A 26,659-nucleotide genomic window follows, 5' to 3' on the forward strand; every position below is an offset into this window, starting at 1 on the left:
CTGTAAGTTTAGTCTTCTGAAAAGAAGACTGAGTAGAGATCTGATAACAGTCTCCAAATATGTTAAGAGCAGTTATCAAGAAAATGCTGATTAACTGTTCTCCAGGTTTGACTGCATTAGTAGGAACATTGCCAGCAGATCGAGGAACTGGGCTTATTTAGTTTGCAGAAGAGAAGAGTGAGGGGGGATTTGATAGCAGTCTTCAACTACCTGAAGGGGGGTTCCAAAGAGGATGGAGCTAGGCTGTTCTCAGATGGTAGCAGATGACAGAACAAGGAGCAATGGTCTCAAGTTGCACTGGGGGAGCTCTAAGTTGGATATTAGAAAAAAACTATTTCACTAGGAGGGTGGTGAAGCACTGGAATGGGTTACCTAGGGAGGTGGTGGAATCTCCAACCTTAGAGGTTTTTAAGGCCTGGCTTGACAAAGCCCTGACTAGGATGATTTATTTGGGGTTGGTCCTGCTTTGAGCAGGGAGTTGAACTAGATGACCTCCAGAGATCTCTTCCAACCCTAATCTTCTATGATTCTGTGTACACTGAAGGTAGGCCAAGTAGTAATGGGCTTAATCTGCAGCAAGGGAAATTTAGGTTAGATATTAGGAAAACCTTGCTAACTATAAGAATAGTTAAGTACTAGAATAGGTTTCCAAGGGAGGTTGTGGAATCCCTGTCATTGTCTAACCTTAAAAACCTCCAAACACCTGTCAGGAATGGTCTACGTACATTTGGTCTTGCTTTAGCGGGGGACCTGGTGGGAGAGGGACTGGAGAAGATGATCTTTTGAGATCCCTTCCAGACCTACATTTCTATGATTCTATGAGAGATGATCAACAATCTCTTATTTAACTTTATTACAAATCATGGGATTGGGTCCTGTGAGTCACTGGCTACAAAGTCCCTGGGGATGATGCTCTGATAAGTGTGCCATCTAAGACCATGTGTAGATGAATCCCGGGATTGCTCAGCTGCTTTATTACCATTTTCAAGAGCTTTGTAAATATCCTGGTGGAGGACAACACATAGTGATAGTGTTGATTTTCATAAACAAAAACAAATAAACTGCTGTTGACTGAACTTTGACTTTCAATATGTCTCTGCCTGTTCCGCCTACATTAAAAGATCTTCTTGAGACATAGCAACAACAACAGAAGCTGCAGTCACTATTCTCAATTTTGTCTTCTACATCAACCTGACCAGCCTCTTGAGGTTTAGGATGATGAAGACTTCTCCAGATCTTTTTCTTACTATGAAGATTATGGAACGAAGCTTTGAGCACTTTTGATTGAGGGACAAGATCTAAATCTCTAGGAAATGGGAGAACTTCTGCAGGACAATTTTTTTTTCTTCTCATCATCTCTTGAGGCTGAAGAGGGAATAAAAAAGGGATGTGGAGGAGCCTGAAACTCCAGAGAATATCTGTACCACTTGTCTGAAGTCAACTGGAATTATGTCTGAAAATTGGGAAATTCTGCACTTAGGCCTATTTCTGGACTGAGGCAGGCCCTGCTGCAGTCATACTGATAGCTTGGATTGGAAGGAGAGACTGAAAGCATTCCCTGATCTGGGCTTCCCTATGCTATGCCAGATCTTACCCCTGCAAAAAGAAAAACCCTTCTCTTGATCCATCATTGTGAGAAACAACAAAAGAGCTTCTGCCTTTATATTACACCTGGCAGTCCACCTCAATTTTGGGGGAGGAGCTAGAGTCTGTGGAAAGAAGTGAAGATCTGGATACTTTGGGACCTTTTTTTTCTTTTGGGTTTTTTTTTGGGGGGGGGGGGCTGTCCTTGGGAGGTGATTGCTCCATTGAAGGACTGGTCTCTTATCATCCGACGCTCTGTTTTGCCCCACAGCCTACATGGGGTAGAATCTTGAGCCCCATCTTCATCATCCAATATGTAATCAGAGAAGTGGCCCAGGAACGTCTCTGAAAAATCCTCAGGAAGAGGGAGAGTCCAAAAAGACACTAAATTCCTTGACAAGTCAATTATCCACATAAAAACCTGGGAAAGACCTTAGCCATTGTTCCTTTAGAGGTGGATTGGACCAAATGGTCTGGAGGGTTGGACTTACCCTTAAAGAGTCCTTGATGGGTGAGTAAGCCCAGTTTGCTGAATCCAAGGACTGAAGTTGACTGACCAGCCCTTGCAGAGGTGTCCCTGGAGCAATCTCAACTGATGTGAGGATTACACAGAGGCCTCAAAAATCCATTCACCATCCAAATCCCTTCCCCTCACAGAGCAAGGTTAGACTCAGACTTTAAGGACAGAAAAGACGATCATGATCATCTAGTCTGACCTCCTGCACATTGCAGGATACAGAACCTCGCCCACCCATTTAGACCCACAACCCCTGGCTGAGTTACTGAAATCCTCAAAACATGATTTAAAGACTTCAAGTTACAGAGAATCTGCTCTATACACTAGTTTAAACCTGCAAATGACCCTGTGCCCCATGCTGCAGAGGAAGGTGAATGCCCCCGCCCCCTAACCTCCAAGGTCTCTTATTAATGTGACCTGGGCAAAATTCCCTCCCGACACGAAATATGGCAATCAGTAAGACCCTGAGGAGGTACAAGACCCAGAAGCAAGACACCTGGGAAAGAATTCTCTGTAGTAACTCAGAGCCCCTGCCCCCATCTAGTGTCCCATCACCAGCCATTGGCGACATTTGCTGATAGCAGTCACAGATCGGCTACATGTCATTGTAGGCAGCCTCTTCATACCATCCCCTCCATGAACTTATCAAGATCAGTCTTGAAGCCAGTTCGTTGTTGTTTTTTCCTCCACTGCTCCCCTTGGAAGGCTGTTCTGCAGACTGTGAGCAATAATGGCAGAGTTTCCCTTCTGTGGCTCCCAAGAGGGTATCCTCCTCAGAGATGTAGTACCACTTGGCCCTTAATCTTTTCCTTTTGGCTGGCTCCAACATGCTGGGAGGGAGGGGTATAAAACCAAGAGCATAATTCCTCTTCTCCGCACAAAAAATATCTTCCTCAACTGCTTATTCTGCTGTAAAATGTCGCTCCCAAACCAAGGGTAGTAATGGATAAGGTTGGAGTGTTCAGTTTCCTTTCTGGCTGCACAGTCAGAGACAGAAAATCTAAGGTCGGGAGGAAGGGTTGTCAAAGTCTCAGAGCAATGTGGACATGTCTGATTGCCTCTGATGCTTTCAAGAAAAGAGGTGCGTTCAAAATATTTTGTGCTGGGGAGAGGTCAGAATCTAGAATTCCCTATTTTAGAGAGGGTGGATTTACTGCATTTAAATATAGTTAAATTTACATTTGGGGACAGTACTGCAGTCACACAAGGAAAAATGATACAACTTTATCAAAAGTAAAAAAATTACTTACTATGTTCACATATTTTTAAATATTTCTATTGCTATAAAAGAGCTAGTCTGTTCATACTATACATGTATACTATAGGTACAGTAAATAACAAACATACAATACATTTGAGAATAATCTTAGGATTTTATCAATGCATTCCTCATTTCAGAATAAATAAATAAATAAATCTTACTGATTTTCTTAACATGTCTCCAATGATCACACCTGTAAAAGTATCCCACTCCTATGGGGAAAAAAACAAAAACAAAAAAACAAAACTTAGACACGGCATAGGGATATCTTAAAGCACACAATATAATAGTTACAGATAAAGTAGAGGGTGATCCGAGAATAGGAATAACAATTACGAATGGATTTTTAAAGGGGTCTAAGGAGTCACCCAGCTCCTGCTGACATAAATCCCAAATAAGGGGTTGGAGGCATGGATTTATGAGAAAAGATAAAAGAAGCTAAACACACATACCTTGACTAAGCAAAGTATAGATGTAGGGAGCCTGATATACATTAAAGCTTAGTAGAATTCAAACAGGCATTAGATATATCTATGAATAATATGATCATCAAGAATTACAACAGCATGGACTAAAAAACAAAAACAACATCTACAACAAAAAAGCCTCCTAAGAGTTATCATGCTTCAGTACATAAGCCAACTGAAAGTTTTCCTGTGAGTGGTTTCTTCAATAAGGAACCTATTTTCAAAGGTATTTAGGCACCTAAAGATGCGTTTAAATCAATGGGAGTTATGCGCCTAACCTGTTCAGGGAATTTTGTAAATCCCACTAGGCACCTGTCTACATCTTTAGGAACCTAATTACCTTTGAAAATCTTGCCACAACTACCTGCCTTTGGGGTTCTTGCATTTTCCTCTGAAGCAGCTAGAACTAGACTAGATAGACCCTGATCTGATCTGCTTCCTATTACCATTTTGCAGTATGTGAAAGGTGTAATCACCAAAGAAAGAGAGGGATTGTTTACTGTCATACACTGTGATATAACAGAGTACTCTGACTAAATTAAGAAAGCAAAAAGTAGATAAAACTTCTTGACGACGAGATCTATTAGACAGTAGTATAGTCATCCAAGATGAGTACTTTGGGTCACTGTAGCCTAGGCCGGTTAATTTTTTAATTTTTTTTTTGCTGGGCACAATCCTTCAGGTAGAGGAGAAAAGGGGTAGACCAAATAACTTAATATATAAGTATTTTACATCACTAATATCTATGATTCTATGGCCAGAGGTTAATTTATTATAATTTAAAATATATATAAAAACGATAATAGAGGTTGTTCTTATTTAAAGAAAATTGCATTTCTCCGACTTGAAGTAGGGCAATCCACACATCCACTTGACTTTTGTCTGTGACATTACACAATCAAAAGTCAACAGCATCAACAACATAGCAGAGTGTTGTATGGATCCATCCATCCAGTTAAATATTGATGCCATTCCATCTCTCCCAAGATTCTTTACAGCCAGTGACTTAGCAAATTAGAAGCAAAGTATTTATTAACCAATCAAACATAAAAAGGCATATACATTATAAAAATACTGCTACCGCACAAAATATGAAAAAGGACTCCTGCTCTCAAAACTGAAAAATATGTAAAATATTTATGTAAACATGATAAAGTAATAATATAGAAATGCATATAAACCAGATGCAGCAAGAATCAGTATACAAAGACTAAGAGGGACCATTTCTTCCTCTACAACCGTGCCCCACTTCCATAATAGGTGTGTTCCTCTTGAACCACAAAATTGTTGACCAGTAAGGGAAGACTCATGAGCACAAGAGACAGAGACAGAGACTTTTAACTTTGCCACTTTTAGAGCTAAATACAAAACATCTCTTCCACTTTGATTTCTATCAGTAAATTTGTCTCACAAACAAGTACTCAACTAATCAAGTAACTAATTTCTACCTGAAGGGAAATAAGAGAAATATAGATATTAGTTACTTGTTTTAATTCTTGGGAAGTACTCAGATACTACAGGAATGTGCATCGTATATGAACTGAGGTTGGACAGTCAGAAATTCTAACAGCTAATATAAGTGCATATAAAACATAAGTAATCAAGATATAAATTAGTACTCAAACATTTTAGAGTAGCCAGGCTTTACTTTAGTCAGAAAAATACTATTTGCAAATCCTTGCCCTGTAGAATTTACAATCTAAAAGATTAAACAGAGAAGGCAAAACACTCTCAAAAACTGAGAAAAAGGGATACATTTGAGTCACGGACTTGAAATTGGTGAGTGTATCTTTTAAGTCTTTGTATCCTAATCCTGCAATTTTTGTACAATCGCTGTCTCCACTATCTCTTTCAATTTTCCTGGATGATTTCCCCCCCCCCCATTTCTTTCTTTATAACAGCTCTATAATTCATCTCTCACTACTTCCAACACCCTTGTTCTTGCCTTGGTAATCTTCCACCTTCTCCTTTCTTTCTGGTCTGAGTCACATCTTGCATCGTAAGGGTAGGTATATACTTATGGCAGCGTGTAGAGTATAAACACTGTATGCCCGTTAGTATAGGTATAAATAGCAGTGTAGACAGTGAGGCACTGCTTAAGTGAGCAGGTAACAGACATGCCAGAACCCTAGGGTTTAGAATCATAGACATGTAAGACTGGAAGGGACTTCGAGAGATCTTCTAATCCACTTCCCTGAACTCAAGACAGGACTAAGTATTATCTAGACCAGTGGTTCTCACCATATTTACTACTGTGGGCCGCATATGAAGCTCTCTGTGTATTATGTCAGCTGCATCCACACAGTATATATACTACCTCTATAGCCCTGAGGATGTCATATGCACTGCAGCGGTGTGCTGATTGGGCCACAAGCGGGCCATGGTTGAGAACCACTTATCTAGACCATCCCTGACACGTGTTTGTCTAACCTGCTCTTAAAAATCTCCAATGATGGAGATTCCACAACCTCCCTAGGCAATTTATTCCAGTGCTTAACTACCCTGACAGTTAAGAATGTCCAAACTAGCCCTCCTTTGCGGCAATTTAAACCCATTGCTTCTTGTCCTATTCTTACAGGTTAACGAGAACAATTTTTCTCCCTCCTCCTTGTAATAATCTTTTATGTACTTGAAAACTGTTATCATTCTCCCCCCCTTCCCCTCAGTCTTCTCTTCTCCAGATAAAACAAACCCAATTTTTTCAATCTTTCCTCATAGGTCATGTTTCTAGACCTTTAATCATTTTTGTTGCTCTCTCCTGTGGACTTTATCCAACTTGTCCACATCTTTCCTGAAATGTGGCACCCAGAACTGGACACAATACTCCAGTTGAGGCCTTATCAGCGCAGAGTTGAGCGGGAGAATTACTTCTTGTGTCTTCAAAAAAAAGAACAGGAGTACTTGTGGCACCTTAGAGACTAACAAATTTATTTCAGCATAAATTTTATGGGCTACAGCTCACTTCTTCAGATGCATAGAATGAAACACACAGACAGAAGATATTTATACATACAGAGAACATGAAAAGGTAGAAGTACGCATACCAATTGTAAGAGGCCAATCAATTGAGATGAGCTATCAGTAGCAGCAGAAGAAAAAACTTTGAAGTGATAATCGAGATGACCCATAGAAGGTGTGAGGAGAACTTAACATGGGGGGGAAAAAATTCAATTAGTGTAATGACCCAACCATTCCCAGTCTCTGTTTAGACCTAAGTTAATTGTGTCTAATTCGTATATTAATTCGAGTTAATATGAAATCTCGTCTCAATTGATTGGCCTCTTACAATTGGTATGCGTACTTCCACCTTTTCATGCTGTCTGTATGTATACATACATACATCTTCTGTCTGTGTGTTTCACTCTATGCATCTGAAGAAGTGGGCTGTAGCCCACAAAAGCTTATGCTGAAATAAATTTGTTAGTCTCTAAGGTGCCACAAGTACTCCTGTTCTTTTTGCGGATACAGACTAACACGGCTCCTACTTTGAAACCTATTCTTGTGTCTTGTTTACAACACTTCTGCTAATGTATGATGATAGCTTTTTTTGCAACAGTGTTAACTGTTGACTCATATTGAGCTTGTGATCCACTATAATCCCCAGATCCCTTACTGCAGTACTCCTTCCTAGGCAGTTATTTCCCATATGTGTCCAATTGATTGTTCCTTCCTAAGTGCAATACTTTGTATTTGTCCTTATTAAATTTCTCCAGTTTGTCCTGGTCATTTTGAATTTTAACCCTATTTCAATCCTCCAAAACACTTGCAACCCTTCCCATCCTGGTATTGTCCACAAACTTTATAGGTGTACTCTCTATGCCATTATCTAAATCACCAAAGATGATATTGAACAGAACCAGACCAGGACTGATCTCTGTAGGATCCCAGTCAATATGCCTTTCTAGCCTGATGGTGAACCACTGATAACTACTCTCTGGGAACGGTTTTCCAATCAGTTATGCACCTACCTTACAGTAGCTCCATGTAGGTTGTATTTCCCTAATTTGTTTATGAGACAGTTTTGCGAGATAGTATCAAAGGCCTTACTAAAGTTCAGATATATCACATCTACTGCTTCCAGTAGGCTTGTTACCAAGAAAGCTATTAGGTTGGTTTGACATGATTTGTTTTTGACAAACCCTGCTAACTGTTACTTATCACCTCATTATATTCTAGCTTCTGCAAATTGATTGCTTAATTATTTGCTCCATTATCTTTCTGGGTACTGAAGTCATACCCTAGATGGCTTTCTGCATGCCCAAACAGTGCCTCCCATATCTACACTGCCTTTTTTAGCAGTGTATTATCCTGCTGCCGGAGCCTTTCCCTGCTGCCTCTCCTTAGCCAAAGCCTTTCCCTGTCACATGTAACTAGCTACACACTGCAGTGTGGATGCAGCCTGCCTTTCACTGTATCATGTACTACACATACCCTACATACCACCGCAAGCTAGACAAGGCCTAACAGTTTATCTAAAATGCCATCACCAAATTCATCTTTCTCTCCTGCTGCAGAGGCCATCTCACTTCTTTCAATCCCTTAACCTTCTCAACATATATTTACATATCAAATTCAAACTTCTCATCCGCACCATCACCCTACGTCTTGTCTGTTGTTTTCTAGCACTCTCCTAGTTGGGATCTGCACGCTAACTCTGATCACCTTCCTGTCAGAGCCTTCTCTAACAAACACACTGCACTTTCTTCCATTCTCTCTACACTCCCACATGTCCATCTTGATCCTGGAAGCCATACAGCTGCCTTCTCTTTAAAACCCCTCTTTAAAATTTACTTTTCCACAATCTCTCCAGTGATGGCCTATATTTCCAACCTTTGTTTTTTTACAGTACTTACGTTATCTTGGAAAAGTTCAGGGTGCATTCCTCTTACAAAATGCAAAGCAAACATTAGTTGATCAGCCTGAAATAAGAGCAAGATAAATGGATAAATACACTCATTAGACATCACCATCCAGCTTTTCTAATTTTACTTCTGAGTAAAGCTAGCTAACAGAACCTCAGTCACTAAGCACCTATCCTGATCAGTTCAGCAGCAACATTTTTAGTTTCAAGTAATTGGTGACATGGAGCATCACTTAGATAACTATCTTAGGGCGATATATAGTGTAACTAGAGATGGACTCAAAGCACAACTCCAGATTTGAATACATCCAAATTTTGCAGGAAGAGAGGGATGGCGTTTTAACCAAAAAACACAAATTATTTTAGAAACAATAAAAATTTGAAATGTTTGAAATAACGTGCTCTGCTGATGCAGGAGGTAGAACTTCCACCAGTAGCTCAATGGGATAAAGGGTGCAGATATCTAAGTCAAGATTTTCAAAAACAGGTGTCTAAAGGTTGTTATGGTCATATTTAGATTCCTGAATAGGCAGTATGATATGCAAAGATTGTGAGCACCCAACTCCCACTGTAGTCATTGGGGAGATGCTGGAAGTTCAACTTTTTTGAAAATAATACATATACACCCCTACCCCGATATAACGCGACCCGATAGAACACGAATTCGGATATAACGCGGTAAAGCAGCGCTCCGGGGGGGGGAGGGGGGCGGGACTGTGCGCTCTGGCGGATCAAAGCAAGTTCAATATAACGCGGTTTCACCTATAATGCGGTAAGATTTTTTGGCTCCCGAGGACAGCATTATATCGGGATAGAGGTGTATATTTCTTTAGGTTTCGAAATATGAACTTAGAAGCCTACCTCTAGGTCCCCATTCTGAAAAATCTTGGTCCTGGAAACTGGAGGACTCCTTTCACCAGACTACAAAAATTTCCAGGTCTGACAAACATTGGGATGAATAATGTTTTTCTATACTAGAGAGGGGAGCAGGCACAAGAAATCTGTTCCCTAATCTCCAGTTTGCACCTGTGAAGTGGGTAGCCATAATTCAGCTATATAACTCTAGAAACCAAAGGAGCCAAATCAGGTCAAAGGTGGGGACTACACACAATACCAGCAGATCCAAAGCAGTGCAGGATAGTGTCATGCTAAACATGCAGTGCACAAGCGCCTCATGTTAAAGGTAAACATGTGGCCCTACACTCCTGGAAACATCACGCCTGTTCATAGCTTCCACAGACATAATGTGTTCAGAGCATATTAGGCCATGTCCTGCTTAAATTCATTTTAAGGCTCTCCTGATTTCAAGAGTGTACCAGATTCACTCTATTCTAACCTGGAATTGAGACTAGAAAAGAAATGTGAGGAAATAGTACTAATCTGGATGGAAAGTGGGATAAACTTTAGGGAGAAGAACCGGAAAGGTACAGAGTACAACTGAATCCTTATAGAACACCAGAGAGGGTGGTAAAGAAAGGAAATGTTACTTACCTTACAGTAACTTGAGATGTTTTGTTGCTATGGGTGCTCTACTATAGAATCACAGAATATCAGGGTTGGAAGGGACCTCAGGAGGTCATCTAGTCCAACCCCCTGCTCAAAGCAGGACCAATCCCCACACAGTTTTTTGTTTTTTTTTACCCCACTTCCCTAAATGGCCCCTTCAAGGACTGAATTCATAACCCTGGGTTTAGCAAGCCAATGCTCAAACCAGTGAGCTATCCCTCCCCCCAAAGCATGTGCACATACCCGTGCACTCTCAACCGGAAAGTTGAGCAGTATTCAAGGGCCCCCGCCTGTGTAAAACAGTGTTTGTGCTCTGATCGAGTGCATATAGGGAGGCATCACTCAGTTCCATGAACCATAACTCAACTGCAGAGGGCAAGAATTGCAGGAGGTGAAACACCGATAGGGACAAAACATCTTGAAGGACTCAAGTTACTGTAAGGTAAGTAATCTCTCCATCTTCTTCGAGTGTATGTCCCTACTGGGGCTGTCAATTAATCGCAGTTAACTCACGCAATTAACTCAAAAAAATTAACTGTGATTAAACAAATTAATAGTGATTAATCGCAGTTTTAATCACACAGTTAAACAACAGAATACCAATTGAAATTGATTAGATATTTTGGATGTTTTTCAACATTTTCAAATATATTGATTTCAATTACAACACAGAATACAAAGGGTACAGTAACTCACTTTATATTATTTTTATTTCAAATATTTGCACTGTAAAAACGTTAAACAAAAGAAATAGTATTTTTCAGTTCACCTCATACAAGTACTGTAGTGTAATCTCTTTATCATGAAAGTTCAACTTACAAATGTAGATTTTTTTTTGTTACATAACTGCACTCAAACCAAAACAATGTGACACTTTAGAGCCCACAAATCTACTCAGTCCTACTTCTTGTTTAGCAAATCACTAATACAAACAAGTTTGTTTACATTAATGGGAGATAATGCTGCCCACTTCTTATTTACAATGTCACCTGAAAGTGAGAACAGACGTTTGCATGACATTTTTGTAACCTGCATTGATAGGTATTTACGTGCCAGATATGCTAAACATTCGTATGGCCCTCCATGCTTTGGCCATCATTCCAGAGGACATGCTTCCATGCTAATGACTCTCGTTAAAAAAAGAATGCATTAATTAAATTTGTGACTGAACTCCTTGGGGGAGAATTGTATATCTCCTGCTCTGTGTTTTCCCTGCATTTTGCCATATATTTCATGTTATAGCAGTCTCGGATGATGACCCAGCATGTTGTTCGTTTTAAGAACACTTTCACTGCAGATTTCACAAAACGCAAAAAAGGTACCAATATGAGATTTCTAAAAATATCTACAGCACTCGACCCAATATTTAAGACTCTGAAGTGCCTTCCAAAATCTGAGATGGAAGGGGCGTGGAGCATGCTTTCAGAAGTCTTAAAAGAGCAATACTGCAAAGCGGAAGCTACAGAACCCAAACCATCAAAAAAGAAAATCAACCTTCTGCTGGTGGCAACTGACTTAGATAATGAAAATGAACATGCGTCGGTCTGCACTGCTTTGGATCGTTATCAGCATGGACGCATGTCCTCTGGAATGATGGTCGAAGCATGAAGAGACATATGAAACTTTAACGCATCAAGCACTGGGGCGTAGCCACTAGTGGGCCTGGGTGGGTCACGGCCCACCCACTTAGCATCCACACCCACCCTAGCACCAGCACCAGTCATGCACCTAGGTGCCATCCCGACCATAGCCCAAGATGACTCCCTGTTGCCACAGCAACCTTCTCTGTGGCTGGACACTGCCTCCCCGGTGCAGGCCACAGGCGAGTCGCTGGCCAATCTGTGGCAGGCGCTGCTGATAGGGCTGATAGCCGTGCTCCTCATCTGGTTCCTGCTAGAGGAGGAGCCACCATAGGCCGCCGAGCAGCAGGGCAGCAGCAGCAGGGCCGCCCCTGCCAGGAGCTGCTAGTGAGAGTCAAACACTGCAGAGCCGGGCCAGAAGCAACAGGTACCTCCTGATGCACGGGCAAGGGGAGACCCGGGGCCTCCCTCTCCCATAGGGGCGCTGCCGCCTGAGTCCCTGGGCTGCAGCATGTAGCATAACCGTTTCTATCCAGGCACCATAGAGGACATGGAAGGTGGGAGGAAACCTTTCCCCTGCAAGGCTGGTGCCGCCCCATGGGCTGGGAAGGCAAAGGGGGTGCTCGCTGCCCCTCACCTGCCAGGGGCTCTGCCTCTCCATGCCAGTGTCCTTATCCGAAGTCCTCTTACAATAAAGCAAATCGGGGGGGGGGGGGCGTTAAGTAGCTTCCAATTTGCGGGTTTAGGGGCTTTTCTGTTTTTTTTTTAATTCCCTACCAGAGGGCATGATTGGCTGAATCCTCACTTGTGCATGCACAGAGAGTAGGATGCCAGCCAGTGCAGCATGTACTCACTTACTCACTCTTGGTGTCTGCTGCCTGCTGTGGCTAAAGAGGAGATCATCAAAAGGTAGGCCTTGGAGGGAACCAGTGTGGGGTGGTGGGTACCAGGAGCCGTGCACGTTGGAGAGAGGTGTCTTCTCTCAGAGCTGGGAGCGAGCAGGAGCTTGGGGGTCCCTGGCCAGAGCTTCCATTGCCCACCCTATAAGACCAGTTGGAGAGGATTGGAGGAGGCGGGCCCCCAATCCCTCTTGCCACCCTCTTCCCCAGCCCCCCCACCGAAAATCAGGGCCCACCCAAGTTTCCAGTCCTAGCTATGCCACTGTCTGGCATGTAAATATCTTGCAACGCTGGCTACAACAGTGCCATGCGACCGCCTGTTCTCACTTTCAGGTGACACCGTAAAAAGAAGGGAGCAGCATTATCTCCTGAAAATGTAAACAAACTTGTCTGTCTGAGTGATTGGCTGAACAAGAAGTAGGACTGAGTGGACTTGTAGGCTCTAAAGTTTTACATTGTTTTATTTTTGAATGCAGTTATTTTTTTGTACATAATTCTACATTTGTAAGTTCAACTTTCATGATAAAGAGATTGAACTACAGTACTTGTATTAAATGAATTATAAAATACTATTTCTTTTATTTTTGCAGGGCAAATATTTATAATAAAAAATAAAGTGAGCACTGTAACTTTGTATTCTGTGTTGTAATTGAAATCAATATATTTGTAAATGTAGAAAACATCCAAAAATATTTATATAAATGGTATTCTATTATTGCTTAACAATGCGATTAATCACAATTAATTTTTTTAATCGCATGATCACGATTCATTTTTTTAATTGTTTGACAGCCCTAATCCCTAGGGCTACTCCACCATAGAAGACTCCTAAGCAGTAACTTAATGAGGAGGTGGTACTGAGAAGGCAAGTCCAGGACCGTTCAAAGGACTGCATCATCAAAGGGGGTATCATCTACCTAGAAGGGTGGGAGTGGCATTACAATCTTGTCTGGAAATGAACAGGACTTTCCAGATGGAGGAGAGATCTCCTCTGAGTCTCCTGTTCCTCGTGTATATCTTCCAGTACCTGAGAAGTGTGTGTACCGAGGTGTGTGGTGCCAGTGTGCACTTTATTATAGGATAGTCTGTAGGAGTCGATCGTTGGTACAGTACTGGTGGTTACCAGTGCTTTCTCTTAGGCATCTGATGGAGCTGGTTGCCAAAGTGGGCCCATGGGTCCCTGTAACCTCACTGAGGAGGTGTATAAGGGAAGGGTCCCCAATGATAATCATAATCTCTGGATCTATGATGTCTGGTAGGTTCCCCAGGAGCAACTTTATGAAAGGGGATACGAGGGATAAGCTAGAATGGTACCAGGATGGATCCCAGTACCAATCTATGAGTCAGAGGAGTCTTCCCCTGAATTAGAACATACTCTGATGTTCTAATCAGTACCAAAGGCTGGAGTTTTAAACCAGTCCCAACATGCTGCTTTTGTCGCTGTATTGCTGGTAGATCCTCCCATAAGGAGATTCAGGTTTGTCAGAAGTAATGAGATTCTCTGAAGAAAGGAACCTGGAAAGAGGTGGAGGGCTCTGATATCCTTCACCTGAACTTATAGTTTGGGTGGTGAGATGGAAGCTGTTGTGGTACTGAGATGATTGAAGGGGCATATCCCCTTTCAGAGGCACTGCAAGATACCTGTACTGGGTCATGAATGGCAGCCCTGTCAGTGTCTCACGGTGCCACGAGGGATCAGAAGGTGCCACTGTGGTAGTTGCTCTTGTGTAGGCACCTCCGAGCGGAACTGCTTCCTTGGTAGTGATGCTATGGTACCAGACTCAGTAGGAGACTCTACTATATCCTTACAGAGATGAGAGGTCTCCCAAGAGTGGGTCTTATATGATGATCTGCCTCTCTTCTTTATTTCCTTGCTGCAGGAGGCATGTTTCCTCTCTTTTGAAGTTTTATTGTCTGGGGTTGCAGACAAAGCAGCAACAGTGACCAAGGGTGTCTGTGCCATAAAGGCCGATGTACAGGGGAGGAAGGCAAACAGACACCTCAGGAGCTAGGGCATACTCATTAGTATGAGCTTAAGTCTAGCCTCTCTGCTGTTTTTGGATCTGCCCTTAAAACCCAGACGGACCTTTCATTTGGCAGGGGAAAAGGACCTACAGCAAGTCTCACAGGTCTTCAGCATAACAATTATGCTCCAACACCAAAACTTGGAGAAAAGGAGGAGCTGCCCCCTCTCTTTGACCCACAAAAAATAAAGTGAAATAAAGGTATTATGAAAATAACTAATGCAAAAAGAGAAACAACTAAACCAAATAAACAAAACAGTCATTTACAAGTTAAGGAAGGAAGCTGAAAACAGCAGGCAGTAGAACTATCCATCTCAAGCTGCAGGTGACTGAGAAGGAACAGAGTGGTGCCTCCCTATATACTCTCTTTCAGAGCATGAGGCACCATTCTGCACAGGCACAGGCTCCCAAATACTACTTTGCAGTCTTCAGTTGAGAGTCCACAGGCACCCACAAATCCTCCAGTGGAGCATCCAAAGGAACATATATTCAAAGAATAACGGGGATAATCCCTCATCAATCCTGCCTGTAAGAAATCTAAGACTTATGTTGGTTATGGTGTGAAGTCTTTCATGTTACTGTCCTTCCTCGGGTTGTGCTGGCTTTGCTGCCAACACAAGGATAAATTCACATCTTTGTTCCAGGCTGACTCTCAGAGCACGAACCACTGGAATGGTCTGGAGTGAATCTGTGCTCAGAGGACCTGGCCATTGCATCAAACCATTGTACCCAAAAAGAGAGGGCACAAATTTCATTAGGGTGACAAGGTCCAAAATACAGGTGTCACTAGCTGGTCCACTTTCTGTAATCTCTCCTCTTATAAGAAATCCCTTCTCTGTTTTTGGTGTTTATCAGGGGCCCATATGGATCATTTCCTATGAGGGGATGAGAACAGGCTTCTTGTGGTTCAAATCAAAGAATGTACACCTGCATTCCAGCCTGTCTCAGGTCCATACTATTTGAGTATGCCTCTTTTTAATAATGTATATGTAGTATGTGTTCATTTTTTAAAAGTCAAAACTAAATAATCCAAAGAATGTCTGACTCATGTAATTTCCCAGTATGCAACTGCTTTTATTTTTATTGAAATCATCCTTTACTTAGAAATCATTTCATATAGAACAGTTTACACGTTAAAACATCAGGCAATGCGATAGCTCAGCTGGAAATCAACTTATGAACTAGTTCATTTCTACCCCAAGCCACCATATAAATCCCAGTTTTTCCAATAAATTCACATTTAATTCTAACATATAGCATTTTAAATTCATCCATAAACCCTGGCAAACCAAAGGGTCAGATGTGGTAACGTCAGTGATCTTACATCAAAAGTAAATGATAATGATTCATTCTGATATCCTGAGGTTATGTTCCTAAACAACCATTTATCTTCTACACAGTACCATTTTGCGGAACTCAAGGTGAAAATTTTCAAAAAGAAGATAAACTATGCACATACCCGTAAGTGTGGGATGATTAACAACATAAAACAAAATTGTGGCATGGTTTTTAATTATTCCAGGATAAAGTAAAACTGAATGTCATTTGCTGTGCTATTTTACAAATACTCTACCCTTTCAAATTGTATTTTATAGAATGTATGTTTTCAGGCTGGAAAGTGGTTGAGATGTGCACATGAGGAAAAAAAAAGTTTGATTAATGATTTGCTGAGCTTCTCCTTAACAACTGCAAAATTCTATAGCTAAATGAGATAGAGACGAAAGTAAGTAACAACAGTGTTCCACATTCAACTGGGATAAAAACACCAATAACAATTACTAGTTTCTATGTGTGCCTCTGGCTCTTTATTTGAAAGCTTGTGGCTGGGCAAACAGCTGAGGCAGTGAGCTAGTACTGAAGATAGGGCTTGGGGGCAGACATAAAGGCCTATGACTTGGTGGAAATAAATAAGAAAAACAGGAGAGTTTTGATGGACCTCCCAAGAAAGCTCTAAAAAAAGAGTTTAAACTGTTGACACTGACAAGAGCCAACAATGAGACTCAATTCAAGAAATAACTGGATATCAAACTAATTTCAAAAGAATCAAGGTCAGCTGAGGTGGAAGTTGCATGAAACTTTTTCAGGAATGAAGACTAGGAGAGTTACATTAAAATCAAATGTAAACTGATGTCCTTTCTTAGAAATTAGTACATGGACTCTGAGCAGCAGCTGAACTTACTAAGCGAATACAAGAAAGCAGTCATATACAGTACAAAGAGTCAAAAGCATCCCAACTGAAACAATACCTGTGATAACATGGAAGAAACAAGAAAGTTAACTGTGGCATATAGGAAAAATACGTTTGGGATTATTGCAGACATAGAGTGTCAGCAATGTATTTACCACAAGTTGTTATGGTGACTGAGTGACATAAATGTCACTGGGGAGAGGGATAGCTCAGTGGTTTGAGCATTGGCCTGCTAAACCCAGGGTTGTGAGCTCAATCCTTGAGGGGGCCATTTAGGGATCTGGTGCAAAAATCCATCTGGGGATTGTCCCTGATTTGAGCAGGGGGTTGGACTAGATGACCTCCTGGGGTCCCTTCCAACCCTGATATTCTATGATAATGAGTATAAGAGGAACTAACAAGTTAACCTTTGAAAAACAGGCATCCCAAAATTAGTGGGGTGTGGAAGCATGGTAAAGGGATTGAAATTTTCATAAATATGTATGAACCTCAATGGGCATCAGCACAACAAATTATAAAAGTGTATTCCAGATTGCATGCCTTGGGAGATACCCATTGTTGATGATGAGGAAGATAATGACTGATTCTTTGGGGTTTCCGAGCAGGAGATGTGAGTGAGGGCTAAACATTTGGTACTATTGCTCTATCTGCTGTTGTATTTCAGGGCTTGTGGGATTGTTCATCTGTTTAGTGGATTTGTTAATCAATGGACTGGTGATAAATTGCAAGTGTTTCCTGTGTGATCCTCAAGTCTCTCATTCTAATAATATTGGTAATAATCTTCCTGATCCTGTAGCCACTCAGGAGACTGAACCCTTATCGACTACTGTAGTTTAAGAGATTAATCAATAATCAATACACCAATCCATCAGTTAGGTTAAAACACTTCACCATGTTCAAATTGTCAGATTGGTTAGTCCATTTAAAAAAAAAACAATTTTATTAAAAAGTCTACTGTTACAAAAGGGGTCAATGATTTTTCAGTGTCTCTTCACTTCCTTTTCAGTCCACTGTGCCTAGCATACTAACATATAAAATCCTACTTTCTCTCTATTCTTAGATAGTCCAGTGGTGTCATATTGTTGTCAATTGACACAACAGCAAAAATTAACAGTGAGGCACGCTCTGGCATGTGGTTTAATACTATGTTGATTGCTGATAACCCAGAAGAGCTTTCATTAAAATAAAGAGCTAGCTTCATTCTAACAAAGGTCCATATGCTAAATCTTGAAAAATGCAGCTCAACACTTAAAGACTAATGTGCTTTCTAATTCCCTATTCACACCTTATTGGGTATATATACACATGTATAATCCTGTTTACACAACAGTATTAATTTTACAAAATAAGTGTTACAATCTAATTGTAAACATGCCTTGGGTACTAAGCAAATATTCCTTTAATGATCTACAACAGAGGAAAAATACTATTCAAGCTAAATAGAAAAAACAACACTGCACATATACAAAAAAGTTCATAAGGATGCTCAAGTAACTCAACCACTTTATCTTTCCTGTGTGCAGTAGAAGAATCTTAGGTTGCATCTACATTTCCAAATGTATTTCTACATTTTATTGCTGATCATCAGGGTGCTTTTAAAAAAACCTAAATATTTATAACTATTAATATTAAATTGTTGATTCTAAGCCACACTGTGTGAGATACTGTTAAGAATAAAATTCAAGCCAGTGAATTTTGTGTGTGTATATGTTTTTTTTAATTTTGTATGTGTATTATTGTTATTGTTGGTATTACTGTGGTAGTGCTGAAGAGTGAAAGGTTCCAATTAGGGATCAGGGACCTATTGTGCGGGACACTGTACAAGCCAACACACAAAACAAAAAAGATCCAAGAAGGATGGAGAGCCAAAGCCATTTCTGCCACTTCCTAAACAAGAACAATGTGTTTGATGGGGACAAACTTGTATCCTCTGCTGCAGTTCTGCAGAGGCTAGTGCAGCCTCAGCACTGAAAGAACCCCATGATCTCTGCATAGGGTTAAAAGAGTGACAGTACATGTAGTAGATTGCTGATGGGGCACAGAGCTCATTTTTTCTCCTAAAGCAGCCACAATGATGCTCTGTTTTGGTGTATTACCCTGCTGAAGAACAATTACATGATACAAAGCCAGCTCACAAAAGCTAATGCACCCATTACTCATACATACCCAGAATTTAGTATTATAGTATATACAGTGAACCAAAATACTGCATATCTGAAGCAGGCCAAGTTATGGTTGCTGTGAGAATAGAGTCTCACATTTAGTACAGAAAAGATCAAAGAAAATTAATCTTACCTTAAACAAGCAGCGACAGACATATTCATACACCATGTGTTTTAATGAGCTGATGAGAGACATAATTCTTTCTTCAGTATTTTCTGAATCCTGAAAAAAAGTTGAACATGAAAAGTTCAACTGGACAAAAACATGTATTTATGTATGTATGTGCAAATACTTAGAGTGCACAATGAGCACTTAGGGCTGAGGATCCAGCCCATGTGTTTAAAGTCAGACATCTAAATAAGTGGTCTAATTTTCAGAGTTGCTGAGCACTCAGATTTCCTACTGAGATCACCTGCAGCCCCCAATGACTGTATTTAATGTCCCAAAACATAGATTTAGAGGTCTAAATTTAAGTACTCAGATATGAACATTCTGGCTTTAGTCATGGAAAATAGGCTGAATATTCAAAACATCTGTGACAAATTCCAGGGGATCTGAACCTGCAACCATTTGCACATAAACTATTACACTTCCCACTGCTCTACTCAGATACAACACCAAGGAAAATAGACTAAGCTGACAACCCAGGAGACTATGTCTCTAAACCACAGACCAGGCACATTGCAGGAAGCAATAGCACAAGTTTCTCCACACTGCCCCACCCATGTTTTAAACCAGCCTTGAAGGAACCACATCTAAGAATGAAAGAATAGTTAATTATCCATTCTCATTAAAACCTTGGTCTCCAATAGCCTTCATATGCTGATAGCTTGCCCTCACTGCTGACTTATTAATTATTATTATTATACATTTAAATTGCAGTTGCATCTAGACACTCAACCCAGGTTGGGCCACATTGTACCAGGCATTATACAAAATATCTAGAAAATGACCTAGCTCCCAAAGCATTTACTGTCTAAAAGACAAAAATAGCAGGAGGATGAAACAAACAAGGGTGTCAGGGTGAGGGTTGAGGAGATGGGGGTGTAATAAAAATAATAATATCTGTACGGTTTTTGCCTAAGCAGCAGCAGTAAGCACAATTTGCACATGCTTAGCCATTATCAGGTTGCCGTGTACTGTAGGCATTATGAGGAAGGACTCGAAGAAGGATAATGTGGCTTTACGGATTGACTTAATGTGAAGTTTTCCCATATCTATAGGGCAACACAGGAGAAAGCTTGAAGACACTTGTCAGAGTAGTAGAAAAGCAGGTAATCAACTTTACAATAGGATATTAGGGTGGATAGGTAATATGGTGCTAAATTGTGAAAGGTTTTGAAAATAAAGACAAGAAGTTAGTGTTTGATGTTATGGAAAGAGGTGGGGCCAGTGGAGGATTGCAGGGAAAGGGCTTTATATAGTCAGAGTAATGAGCCAGCAAAATGATCTTAGCAGCAACATTTTGAATGACCTTGAAGGGATGGGAGGAGGTAAAGTTGAAAGCACCGAGGCCAGAGAGATTCAGAAATAGAGGTATGAGACATTCAAGGTTTGGACAAGAGTTTTGGAAGTGGCGGGGGGGAAGAGAGCAGAGAGAAAAGGTCAGATCTTGAAAATGTGGTTCAGGAAGAAGTGGCAGCATTTAGTCACAGCCTTAATTTGTGGGGTTAATGAGAAGGCTGAGCTGAAGATGAATCCAAGATTACCGGCCTGAGCAACAGGGAGGGTGTTTGTATTATCCACCATGATAAACAGGGGAGAGAATGGGCTTGCGGGGACAAGAACTATGTTTTGGTCATGCTAGATTAGGTTGTATTCAAACTAGTGAAAGGTTCCATTTCCTCTTACTAAACTACTGAAACTTTTAGAACTCCAAGCCTTTGCTCCTTCCCTTATTCTGTCCCTTACTGGTAGAATTTGCTTTATTCACAGATTAGCTAATCACTGAAGAGCCTACATTTAAATAAATAAAACCTCAAGATTCCCTATAGTCAACCTTGCTTTTTCATATGTACTGTAATCTTAGCCAAAGAGCCTAAACTACAAAAAAAGAGGTTACTTAGGTGGTGCAGTAACTAGAGTTCTTCAAGATGTGTTCCCTTCAGGTGTAACCTACGCCCTATGCTTTTGATCAGAGATTTCTGGTAGCAGTACCCATTCAGCCCGTGCATATGCCTTACACATCCTTGTGGCCCAGGCCTAGGCTCTGAAACTGAGGGGAAGGAGGACAAGTATTGGAACACCCACAGAGACACCCATCTGAAAAAATTCCCATCACTGCAAAAAGTGAGTTACTGCTCCTTCAGGTGATTCCCAAGCAGCTCCCCACTAAAGAGGGGGAGGTTCAAAGCAGAGTCCAATACAGCAGAATTGCATTGCCTACATCAGCATCTGATCTTTCCCCAGGCACCAGGGCATAATGGTTAGAGAAAGTATGAACAGAGGAAGTTGCCACTCCACAAATGTCTGCAATTGGTACATCCTTTAATATGGCCACAGATGTAGATAGTGCTCCCGTGAAATGTGTTATCACTCTCAGGGGAGGCTGAACATGAATTCTATTGTAACAGATCTTAATACAACCAGAGATCCACTTTGATAACCTCTATTTTGAAATTACTGAACTCTTGTTTCTGTCAGCAATGGATGCAAATAATCTAGGAGATCTTCTAAATGGTTCAGTCCTATCTAGATAGAAGGCTAATGCCCTCCTGACATCTAAGGTATGGAATATGGCTTCTTGACTAATCTGATGCAGCTTGGGGAAAAATACAGGAGATGAATAGTTTGATTAATATGAAATCCTAAAGACACCTTAAGTAAAAATCTTGGATGAGTCCATAGTGACACTTTCTGTCTGGTGAATAACATAAATATTGGTACTGCCATTAGAGCCCCCAATTCTCCAACTCTTCAGGGAGAAGTGATAGCTACCAGGAAGGGGGTATCTTCAAATGATAAATCTGATAGAAAACACATAGCTAATGGCTCAAAAGGATGTTTCACAAGGCAATTAAGGACTAGGTTCAGGTCCCAGCTAGGAGTAGGATCTCTGACTTGTGGGGAGATATTTGAAAAACCTCTTAGGAATCTTGCTATAGTTGGGTGAGCAAAGAGTGAAAAACCCTCTAGGGGTGCGTGAAAAGCTGTTATTGCTATTAAGTGAACCTTAATGGAATTCATAGAAAGACTGGATGTTTTCTAACTGGTAATCCAATATCTTAAGAAGAAGAGAGCGAGTTGGCGAAATCTGATAAAGATCATATTGTTTTCGTTTCTGGAGGTAAGTATTTCTTATAGATTCTTTTCTGCTATTTAATACAATGTGTTGTACCTCTGACAAACAGGATATCTCTATTCCTGAGAGCCATCAAGGAAACATATTTGGAGCCCTAGAAGGATCCTGTCAACGGGGGTGAAATGTTCAATTGGCATCCTAAGTCAGTAGGCAAGGACCAATTGGAAACTGCTGTGAAGAATGAGAGGTCAGTCTCACTAGACAGGAATACCAAACTTGTCTTGGCCATGTTGGTGCTATCAATGAGACTCTGGCCTGATTTTGTTTGATCTTGCTGAGAACCATTAACAGTAACGGTGTTGGTGGATACATGTAGAGAAGTCCCTTCATCCATGAGATGAGAAAAGCATCCCTCAGGGACTGGGGATTAAGACCTCCTCTGGAGAAATACCTGATGCAATTTGCGTTGGCTGCCATGGCAAACAGAGCGATCTCCAGGAAACCCCAGGCTAAGAACATCTTGTGGAAGATTTGGGAGTTCAGTTCCCAATCATAATTTAGAAAGAAATGAATGTTGAGGTTGTCTGTCCTGGTGTTCTGAATATCATAGAATCATAAAGATTAGGGTTGGAAGAGACCTCAGGAGGTCATCTAGTCCAATCCCCTGTCCAGCTAAACCCCAAATATGTGTGAGGTAATAAGCTGAGATGACTATCTGGTTGGCTATGCACCAATTCCAGAGTTTTATCAATTCAGCACAGGGAGATAGGGAATATTCTCCTCCTTGACAGTTGATATAATACATGCAAGCCACATTGTCTGTCATTACCCTTACTGACTTGGATCTGATTAGAGGTAGAAAGTGTATGCAAGCATTTTTGACTGCTCTCAATTCCAAAAGATTGATGTGGAGAAGCTGCTCTTATAGTGACCATTTGACCTGTACCTTATGAGGGCCCAGATGTGCCCCCCAAACCAAAAGTGAAGCATCAGATATTATCACTCTGGTAGGAGGATTCTGAAAGAATGGAACACATGCACAGGTTTTTGTCAGGTCCTTCCACCAGCTGAGTGAACGTAAAAACCAATTGGGGAACAGACAGTAACTAGCATAGGCGCTACTTCCTTGGTTTGAAGCCATCCCTGTAGACCTCGGAGATGTAATCTGGCATGCTGCACTACAAAGATGCAAGTTGGCACGTATCCCAGCAGTTGAAGATAAGTTACTTGAGGAGAGCCCTGAATCTTTGAGATGAAATTCACTAATGCAAGAAATCTGCTTGAAGAGAGATACATTCTGCCTGTCACTGTATCCAGGGGGGTTCCTATGAAGTTTAGACACTGTAGTGGAGTCACAAGGACTTTTTGAGGTTGATTTGAAGGCCCAGGCTGTGAAACAGAGAACATGTCATTTTACTAACACTAACACTTGCATTCTCTGATCAAGAATTATATCCAAATGACACACGTGATCAGCAATTACTACCAGAATCTCTGGGAGTACTCATGGGACAGAAGATAGGCTGAAAGGCCGCAACTTGGAGAGTAGTGCTTGTTGTTGATTAGAAAACGAGGAACCCTCTTGTGTGAAGGGTGAATAGCAACATGAAAATATGCATCTTTTAGGTCAACAGTCGTGAACCAATCTCCTAAATCTAATGAGGGAATTATTGCTGCAAGAGTCGTCATCATGAATTTCTGCTGTTTTACATATCTGTTTAGAGACCTGAGGTCTAAAACTGGCCTTCACCCTCCCTTCTTTTTGGGAATCAGGAAGTATTTTGAATAGACTCTCCTTTTCTGTGCTGTACGGGAATTGGTTCTATTGCTCCTAAACATATAAATGAGGCCACCTCTAGTGCCAGCAATGGATTGTGATAGAGCTATGCGGAGGATGAATGGGTAGGAGGGATAGACTTGAAATCAATAGTGTAATCAGATATTATGACTTCCAAAACCCATTTGTCTGATGTTACATTCTCCATGCAGCCTAAAAATGGGAGAGGCAGCATCCATGAGGAGGGTATGATGTTGCAACTGTAAAACCCTGTTGATTGAATGGGTGTGATTCTTGATCAAGCCACCAAAACTGTCGCATGGAGGTTGTAAATGGCTGAGAAGATGTAGCTATAGCTGAAAGAGGTTTTGTTTTTAGACTATCTTGGTCTCTTGGTTGCGGGTTCAGATGGTCTATGATAAGTTGCATATGGGGCTGGGTGTGCTCTTTGTGGCATCTGAGACCTAGTCAATCTCCTCTTATTTACAGGAGTATACATACTTATGGATCACAGCAGAGCTCTCAAGTCCTTTAAAGTGTGGAGAGATCTAGTCATCAAGTCTTGCAACTGCAAAGGGGAGGTCTTTGATGGCACTCTGGACCTCTCTGGGGAAGCCTAATACCTGGAGCCAAGACACTCTTCTCATGACCAGAGTGATAAATATAGACCATGCTTCAGTATCTACAGCATTCAAGGAGGCCTGGAACAATGTCTTTGCCAGGAACTGACCACGTTGTATAATGGCCTTTAATTGGTCACAATGTACGTCTAGCAAGTGCTCAATAATGCAATTGAATTTGTTGCAATTTAAATAGTCTTATATGGCTCCGAGTGCCTAATGGTTCGCTATTCTGAAGTGTGGCTAAAGAGGGTAAGATTTGTGTCCTGAAAGATCAAGCTTCCTGTGATCCTTAGTGTACGGGGCGGACTTTGAGCTATGTTGTCTGCCTTGTTCATTAATGGTCTCAACTACTAGGGAATTCAGAGCCAAGTGAGAAAATACAAACTCCAATTCCATGACAGGGACATAATACATTTTATCTGCCCTCTTGCAGGTAGGCTGGGGTATGCCAAACTTCATTGACTGGAACGGCAATTCTCATAGATGTCAAAGTGTGTAAAATATCTAGAAATTTATGATGGGACTCTTGAACCTCCTCTAAGCGTGTCAGCAATTTGCCTAATCAGGTCCCAAAACTGTCTGAAGTTATCCATCATAGAAGATGGTGGAAGCATCACAGTTTCATCAGGCAAGGAGGAGGAAATATTAGTAAGAGGTGTCACCTCCTTATTCAGCCTTGCTTCTTGAAGGTCACCTCTGGCATAGGTGGCAGAAGAGGAGTTTGAGGAGAATGGACCCTTCTCTTTTCCTTTCCACTGCGAAGACCTCATTGCAAATTGTTGATCATAGATCACCCATGGTCCCAGCAGGGAGCACAAGGATGTGTGAGGCACATGCCTAGGCCCAACGGGCACAGCTACTGAAAATCTCTGATCAAAGGCACAGGGGGCAGGCGCATCTGATATGGAGCACCCACAAAGACACTACTCAAAGAAGAATGGATGTTACTTGATTTTGAGTGTTGCAACAAGGATATGACTCCTACATACTGAAAGTAAATACATATATTTGGAATGTATAATGTATAGCAGTACAACATGTCCATATTAATGTTATGTTTAATCTAAACATCTAAAGCACTTACAAATTTTTAAAAACCACAAGCATATTGATCCCTCTCCAGCATTCACAGCTTCAAAAAAACAGGACATACCTGCTTGCTTTGCAAAGCCCTTTGGAAAAGTCGTAGGAAAGCAGCCAAACTAAAACGGTACATGTTATTAATTTTGGACAAGTCAGAGATAATAAAGTACATCTTGCTGGCACTCTCAGCTAGAGGGAGATAGGCATCCCTCTCCTGTGGATAAAAAGAAAAAATACTCAGGATCAGTACTCTACTGCCATCTAAGGGTCACTGAATAAATACTTGTTCAACCTAGCAAAAAACCACTCAAATGCATTCTACAACTTCAGAATGTACCATAACCAATTGCATTAAAATCAAAGATATTTTGGTTCCTAACATATTTTAAGCTCTACTACACTAAAAAATTAATCCACATACAAATATGAATTAACCAAGTTAATTTGTGTTTCTAGAATTAAAACACATTTTAATTTAATTTAATTTTATTTGTACTCTTATTATAAGCCCTATATATAGGGCATATAATCCAGGCCTTTACATTAATTCCAGTTTGAAATCTGGCATAAAACATGTTAGTTCAAAATAACTTTTCTATTCTTTTCATTTTAAACATTTTTTTATTTTAAAAAGATTGTTTCAGTTATGTATTCATTCAAGAAGTGTAAAACAGATAAAGTGTAACAATTAAAAATGCTTTTGGTGCTTGTATATCTGAAAATATCCCTTACTTCAAAGAAAGAAATAAGCACAGCATTATCCTAACACATGTAGATGCATGCATGAAATCTTAGCTCCATTTAAATCAATGGCAAAACTCCCATTGACTTCAGTGGGACCAGGATTTCACCTCTGATTTGTTCATGTCCATCTTTAAACATCAG

The 26,659-nt window shown here is 40.8% G+C and overlaps 1 protein-coding gene across 1 annotated transcript in view; it reads right to left on the minus strand.

The window, feature by feature from the left end:
• DYNC2H1 (dynein cytoplasmic 2 heavy chain 1) overlaps positions 1 to 26,659 on the minus strand; it is a 392,465-nt gene that overhangs the window by 182,696 nt on the left and 183,110 nt on the right. Inside the window, exons 69-72 of the mRNA XM_054015569.1 lie at positions 25,845 to 25,988; positions 19,183 to 19,272; positions 8,683 to 8,748; positions 3,524 to 3,574 (exon numbers count right to left, since the gene is read on the minus strand). Of these exons, the coding sequence (XP_053871544.1) occupies positions 3,524 to 3,574; positions 8,683 to 8,748; positions 19,183 to 19,272; positions 25,845 to 25,988 (351 nt within the window). The remainder of the gene's footprint in view (positions 1 to 3,523; positions 3,575 to 8,682; positions 8,749 to 19,182; positions 19,273 to 25,844; positions 25,989 to 26,659) is intronic.

Source organism: Malaclemys terrapin, chromosome 1 (genome assembly GCF_027887155.1).
Source record: "Malaclemys terrapin pileata isolate rMalTer1 chromosome 1, rMalTer1.hap1, whole genome shotgun sequence".
Classification (NCBI taxonomy): Eukaryota; Metazoa; Chordata; order Testudines; family Emydidae; genus Malaclemys; species Malaclemys terrapin.